The 6,860-nt window shown below is 44.3% G+C and overlaps 1 protein-coding gene across 1 annotated transcript; it reads left to right on the top strand.

Annotated features, from left to right (window-relative positions):
- The first annotated feature begins 1,021 nt into the window (after nucleotides 1-1,021).
- Nucleotides 1,022-5,614, top strand: LOC123404624 ((+)-neomenthol dehydrogenase-like). Its single transcript, XM_045098565.1, has 4 exons — nucleotides 1,022-1,190; nucleotides 1,303-1,567; nucleotides 4,061-4,243; nucleotides 4,976-5,614. The coding sequence occupies exons 1-4, from the start codon at nucleotides 1,153-1,155 to the stop codon at nucleotides 5,366-5,368; spliced, it is 879 nt and encodes a 292-aa protein (XP_044954500.1). The 5' UTR covers nucleotides 1,022-1,152; the 3' UTR covers nucleotides 5,369-5,614.
- The last annotated feature ends 1,246 nt before the right edge of the window (nucleotides 5,615-6,860 follow it).

Raw genomic sequence — 6,860 nt, 5'->3', positions numbered from 1 at the left:
GACAATGGGAGCGTCCGCTTTTGTTCATGCGGATCCATTTCTGGCCATAATTGAGTCAAGCTTGAATGGGAATGGACCATAAAATGGATATAAGAGGGACACTTGATCCATTTAGGTTGCCAGGTTCAGTCAAGTATTTTGTATGAATGATCTAAATGGACAAAATAGGTGGTTGGTGCATTGGAGTTACTTTTACAGATGCCTTGTAAGCTTGAAACTTGTGCGATAGACGCTGTCAAAAGGGATATAGAGGGATTGATGAAATCATTGGATATTATATTGAGCCTCATGGGCAAGTATATATAGCAGTACTGACTTGAAAGGCAAGAAACCTTTTCTAAAGATATGGTAAAAGATGAATTATATATTCTAGACTACGGAATATATGTAATTCCAATATATCTATAAGGTCGTGTTTGGGATGTCGTTTCGGTTAGCAATACGAGTGTAAATAGTACACATCTCGCTGTGTCGTTTTGCTTTCAAGTGAAAATTGATACTGGCTCTATAAATTAAATACATGTGTATCTAAATACAGTCAATCCAAGCGCGCCCAAAGAGACCCGTACAATTACAGCTGTAAAGATTACACTACAGTCACTCATGCAATCAAAACAGAGCCGCCTGGTTAGAGTCACTCGTGCAATCAAAGCAGAGCGAGCGCCCGAGCCATTGCGCTAATGAGCTGGCCCGACTTGCCATGTCAGCGAATTCCAGCTAAACGTCCTCAAGGTTCAAAACGGAGGGGATCGAGTTTGGTGTGCTAATTTACAGAATTACAAATTGATAGTATGATTTAATTTTCATCTACAAGTTTAAGATTTGTATTGGACCTTTTCCACGCTACTAGCAGTACGCAGTACGCCCCTGCAGGCTGCAGCGCATACTCAACTCGGTTGACCGGCTCGCCTCGAAGCGGAAGCACAGCTTGAAGGATTCCCATCACACGCACCCACTTGCGCGCGCTCCCTGCCCTGCCTGTCACTGCAGGATAGGCCGTCCTTATATATATATATACACCCCGCTCTCGTTGTCTTCCTCCACTCCACATCCCACTCCAAAGCTTTGCTTGGCTCTCCCGTACCTGACCTCTCTTTCCATCCAGGCAATCCTGTCTAGTGTCCAGTGCTCCTCCTTCCCTCTCTATCGTCCATGGACTGCTCGAGTTCCAAAGAGACGCCACCGCACAAGTAACTCCCTGACCGACTTAATTTACCTCCACTCAACACCGCATTCGCTTTGTGTGTATATTGTGGTTGACTTCGTCTTGCGTTATGGTTAATTTTGCGGGTTGTCCATCAGGGCGTGGTGGACGGGCGAGACGGTGGCGGTGGTGACGGGGGCCAACCGTGGCATCGGCCACGCGCTGGCCGCGCGCCTGGCGGAGCAGGGGCTGTCCGTGGTGCTCACGGCGCGGGACGAGGCGCGCGGGGAGGCCGCCGCCGCTGAGCTCCGCGCCAGGGGTCTTCAGTCAGTGCGATTCTGCCGCCTCGACGTTGCTGATCCCGCCTCCGTCGCCGCATTTGCCTCCTGGATCCGCGACCACTTCGGCGGCCTCGACATTCTTGTGAGTGCGCGCGACCGTGTATTTCGTCTATTTCGCGCCTTCTCCGCTAAATTACCGTGATATATACATATATACATACTCCCTCCGTTTCTATAAGTATCTTTTACTCGCTCCATTCTTAAATATTTGTTTTTTAGATATTTCATTAGAAACAACATATGGATATATATCGACATAATTAAAAATGTGGATTTATACATTTTTCTTTATATCTCTAAAAAGATAAATATACCAAAACCGAGAAAGTAGATGTTTCACTAAAAGACTATATATAACTTATTTTGTTCCATATGTATGTCATAGTAGAAACTATAAAAAAATTATATTTAAAACGGAGGGAGTAGACTAAAACTGCTAATCCGTCGGCTGCCATCACCCGGCCCTACCCCGGGCAAAAAGAGTGGTGTGCTAAGTTAGCTGTTTGCAGCAGTCAATCGATTAATCAGCTATATTAACCACCCAATTTTATACGTAATTAGGTTTAGGGGTTGGCTTACCTACTAGTCTACCATGCATTATGCTACTCTATCTTTTTTTTTTTCAAATAATAAGTGTTACACGTGTGACATGAAATACTCCGACTCTAACATTTTTTACAATTAATATCACATCCGAAATCTGAAAAGAAAGTTGCCATGGTTAACAACCAGTTGTCATGTCGCTAAATTTGCTATAAAAATGTTCGAAGTTGCCATGTGCTCGTATCACACATATGACATTTATCAGGGTTTTATTTTTTTTAAGGCTAGTATCATATTACTCCGTTCCACTAAACGAAACTTACAACTTGCACCCCACTAACACTAATATCTCTCCTTTTGCAAAGCATGATTAGCTACTTTCTGCTAAATTAAATGTGTGTATGCCATTTCTAAAAAGAAAATGTGTTTATACTAAATAAGGCATGTAGGCGAAGTATATCTTGGTGGTTTCCTTCAGGCACGTATGGTCGTGAACTAAAACATCATTGGCCCACAGAAAACCAATGACAGATTGTAACCACCAAGAACTCCAAGAGGGTAGTGTTTGAGGGGAACAGACTAATTACCCAAACGTCACTCCGCAGCCGAAACTAGAGCCAAGTCATCACCTGCAATTGCTTTCAAAACGAAAAAAAACATCACCAGTAACAGCGGTTCAATTAGGGCACACCACGAGGCGCTAAGTGCAGTAATCAGCTGACCTTTTCTTTTCCCTTCATATACGTCGTAGGAAAGCGTCGTCCATAGTGATCTTGGCACTTAAATAGGTCGGCAATTTTCTTATACTACCGTACCTATGGTGAACACTCATGCAATAATATTTCTGTTAGGTCACCAAATTAATCACAATGATTATTATTTTTCCCAAAAAAAAAGGATTTCGATATGCGTATGGCTTGCATGTGAGCTTCAGTCTCTTGCTTGTGTAGATCGAGATACCACATAGAGCCGGTCAACCACGCACAGAAGATGCTTCGTGCATTCCGCTACAGTAATCCTTGAATATGTTGTCTGTTGAGGGATTTGATTTAAATTAATCGGCAGTGTGGTCCAAAGTCCACAGCCAGATGCTACACGATTCGGCTTTTAGAAAACCAGAAACCAGCATTGCAAAGATCCAGTGCATGCAGTTCGATGCAGATACTCATTATTTCCGATGCAATCGCCCGTTGCTGGCAACGTGAGGGCGGCGAGCAAACTAGTACTATCACAAGCTTGTGTTCCATGACGATGGAACAGCGAAGTACAAGAGCTAGCTGTTCTTCAGATGAGCCAGTGTATATGATAATTGCAAGTTGCGGCAGTCGCTACAATCCAGGCCATCACACATTATTTGATTTATACTATATCATAACATCATCGATCATAGAAGGCCGGCGTTGAATTCTATCATATATCTGTGCTAACGTCACAAAATATAAATGGAGTTTTCGTCCTTTTTTCCTAGTTTGTTTGTGGATATGTGAAACAGTCTTTTTTAAAATCTTCTTCTATATACTGAATTGATGTTCCTGAAAATTCCTCTATAACAATGTTCTTGTTACCTTTTTGCTCAACAGAATGGAAGAAAACATGATCATAATCCAACTTCTGGGAGAAATAAGAGTGGATAAGTTACTGAACTAGGTAGATAATATAGTTCATTCGAAAAAAAAGAAAAGAAAAAAGAGAGAATCTAGTTGTCTTAATCACTGTATCGATTTGTTCATACTAATCCGTCATCAGCTGTCACCAGTACTATCTGGAATGTTTAGTTAAATTAGGGCAAAGCTGCATAGCAGTTGGCCAGTAGCTCACATAGCACAATTTCTAATTCTAGGCCTATATCAGCAAGACAGGAAAAGCTCCACCAGAAAGAACAAAGGGAAAACTAAATAAGATGCTGAATTGGTGCATGGTAGATGTAACCTACCAGGGCTACCAGCACCTCACATCACATGCTTTCAGAATTTGTTTTCTTAGTCTGACGCGAGTTATGTGATTCTGAAACCTAGCCTCTTGCTTGCTGCAGGTGAACAATGCGGCGGTATCGTTCAACGAGATCGACACCAACTCGGTGGAGCATGCTGAGACGGTCCTCAAGACGAACTTCTACGGAGCCAAGATGCTCATCGAGGCGCTCCTGCCCCTTTTCCGTCGATCCTCTGGGACCAGCCGAATCCTAAACCTCAGCTCCCAGCTTGGCCTTCTCAATGTAAGTGATCAAATAAATGCTGTTTAGTAAACTACCAGTATTGTACTACTTGTTCTCTGACGCTGCAAAACAGCTTGTAATTGTCGTCTCCTGCTTAACACTAGCACGTTTTGTGCACCATGAGGCAAATAACGCGTTCACACGGTTCAGTTTTAGTCATAGGTTATACTATATGAATAATGATTTTGGAACCAAATCTTCTTCTGCCATGTCGCACTAGTTGTCAAGCGAGTGGGAACTTAAAAGAGTGAGCGCACATGCCATTGCCAGTGATGAGTGATGACTGAAAACCTTGTTTATTGTGCGGGTCAAATCGAATTATTGAGGTTTACACAAATATCGTTTGATTAAGGGGGCAAATAGCTTGATTATGCGCTCACTATAAGCTACCGTGGACTCTCAAGTTTGAACGCACTAACTCTCCTTCCAAAGACAATGCCGATTCTCTCGAGTTATCCTGTCATAGCACATGACTTCATCAGTGTCCTGTGTCCACACCGTGACAAGCTAGTCCAAGGCCATCTGAAACAATGTCGAATTACATGCTCCGCACAGAGAGTTAATTACTCCCTCCATCCCATAATATAAGTGCGTTTTTGACGCTAATTATATTAGTAGCTTTTCCTAATGGCAATTTTATGTAACCGCTAGCTATGGACATGTGCAAGAGGATGCAGCTTTGGTAGCCGAGATTTCCGAAATAAATTGTTGTGTGTGTTGATCTATTTGCAGAAGGTGAGGGACCCGTCGTTGAGGAGCATGCTGCTGGACGAGGGCAGGCTGACGGAGCAGCAGATCGAGGCCATGGCGTCGCGGTTCCTGGCGCAGGTGAAGGACGGGACGTGGCAGGATCACGGGTGGCCGGCCGTGTGGACGGACTACGCGGTCTCCAAGCTGGCCCTCAACGCCTACTCCCGCCTCCTGGCCGCGCGGCTGCGGGGGACCGTAGCTGTCAACTGCTTCTGCCCCGGGTTCACGCAGACTGACATGACGCGGGGATGGGGCAAGCGAACCGCCGAGGAGGCCGGCCGCGTCGCCGCGGGGCTCGCGCTGCTGCCCCCCGCCGACCTCCCCACCGGCAAGTTCTTCAAGTGGTCCACGCCGCAGCTCTACTCCAAGCTCTGACGACGACACCGCTGCATGTTGAAGCTGCACGCTTACGATTTGGAGACGAAATAACCCTGCAACCTCATCTTCACACCGAGCCTGACTTGTCCCAACTATCACATCAGTACAGTTCTCTAAAATTCGTGCTCGTCTTTTGGCAGGATAACCCTCCCACCCTCATCTTTCTAATTTTTTAATGATTTTGGTAAGATGTGAGATAAGTATTGCACATCTAAGTCATATATCATTGATCTTACATGAAAATTTCGTGTGGATATTTTCTTATGCTTAATTTAATTATTTATATGTGTAATAATTATGTCACACCTAGAGATGCCCTAGACACATCCTTTTTTAACCTAATACACATGCATACACTGCTATAAATTTCACACCTCTATGAAAAGGTTCTCCTTCCTTTGTATTTGTAAATAGAGCATGTATCATAAATTATTCTTGATCGTGTTTATAAAGAAAAGAAAAAAAATACCCACAAGTGTTAGAATGTTAGAAATCATGTGATGCATGCTTATAGAACATGTCAAGACGTCAGAAAATCAGTTACAACTACATCCATGGCATATGTGCCAAAATATTGCAGGCTAACTATTCGTTGCTATCCAACGATCTATCCTAACCAGAAGCGACCTTGCTTCCCGCAAATGCATCACCTTGCTCCAGTTTTGTCCTTTGTCAATCTGCATGAGTACGTCGATAGCCAACGAAAAAGTGTCGTTGAACACGATGTCATTTCTATGTTTCTACAACATCCATGTCACGAGTGCTATGACCATCCAAACTTCCTTTCTGAGCTGTCTTTGGGGGATTGTCAAATCATGTTTGAACACATGAAAGGTGTGCACCCTTTGTGTCAGGATCGACTCACTCAAGGTCTATCGAACACTATCCCATAACTGAGTAGTCATAAAGATCGCTTTTCGGTGAGTCGTGAGACATTCCGCGAGACATGCTTGACCAAGATGAAAATTTCCCCTCCTATACACAAAGATATTCTCCGGGCCTTCTCGATTGATCAGATTCGAAAATCATAGCCATGCGACTTGGGTTAAGTATTAATCTGGATCGAAAATCAGTATCACGGTCCGAGGAGAGATGTCGAGCTAGAAGGATGACAAATATTCGCCTTGAGCTTGATAACATGTATTGTGGGGTAAAAGAAATATTACATATGACACATCGTCCTGGTTCGTCAAACGACTTTGCGCACATATAAGAGGTGGCATGTTCTGCTATGAGCCGCTACCAAAAAACGACCCAGGTCATGCCCATGTGTACGTGAACCTATAGGGTCCCATACTTAAGGGGTGGGAGGGGAGTGGGCGCATCACTTAGGGTTGATACTTTTGGGCCCTCGATAGACGACGCCACTTTCCACGCCCCATGTCGTGCGGCCGGACCTAGAAGTTTGCCGCCGCCGCTGCTCCCCGTACATGTTTATACCTTGCAAGCGTCACATATGCGGTGCTTGGACGAACCGTTCGAGTGATTC

This window comes from Hordeum vulgare, chromosome 6H, assembly GCF_904849725.1.
Source record: "Hordeum vulgare subsp. vulgare chromosome 6H, MorexV3_pseudomolecules_assembly, whole genome shotgun sequence".
Taxonomy (NCBI): Eukaryota; Viridiplantae; Streptophyta; class Magnoliopsida; order Poales; family Poaceae; genus Hordeum; species Hordeum vulgare.
Note: the sequence above shows the minus strand (reverse complement) of the source record. Positions and strands in the feature narration are given on the sequence as shown.

Bases quoted from the DNA above. Each gene is read 5' to 3' on its own strand.
- LOC123404624 (XM_045098565.1), top strand. From the start codon at position 1,153: ATGGACTGCTCGAGTTCCAAAGAGACGCCACCGCACAA. The intron at 1,568-4,060 runs GTGAGTGCGCGC...TGCTTGCTGCAG, and splicing joins TCGGCGGCCTCGACATTCTT to GTGAACAATGCGGCGGTATC. The intron at 4,244-4,975 runs GTAAGTGATCAA...ATCTATTTGCAG, and splicing joins CCCAGCTTGGCCTTCTCAAT to AAGGTGAGGGACCCGTCGTT.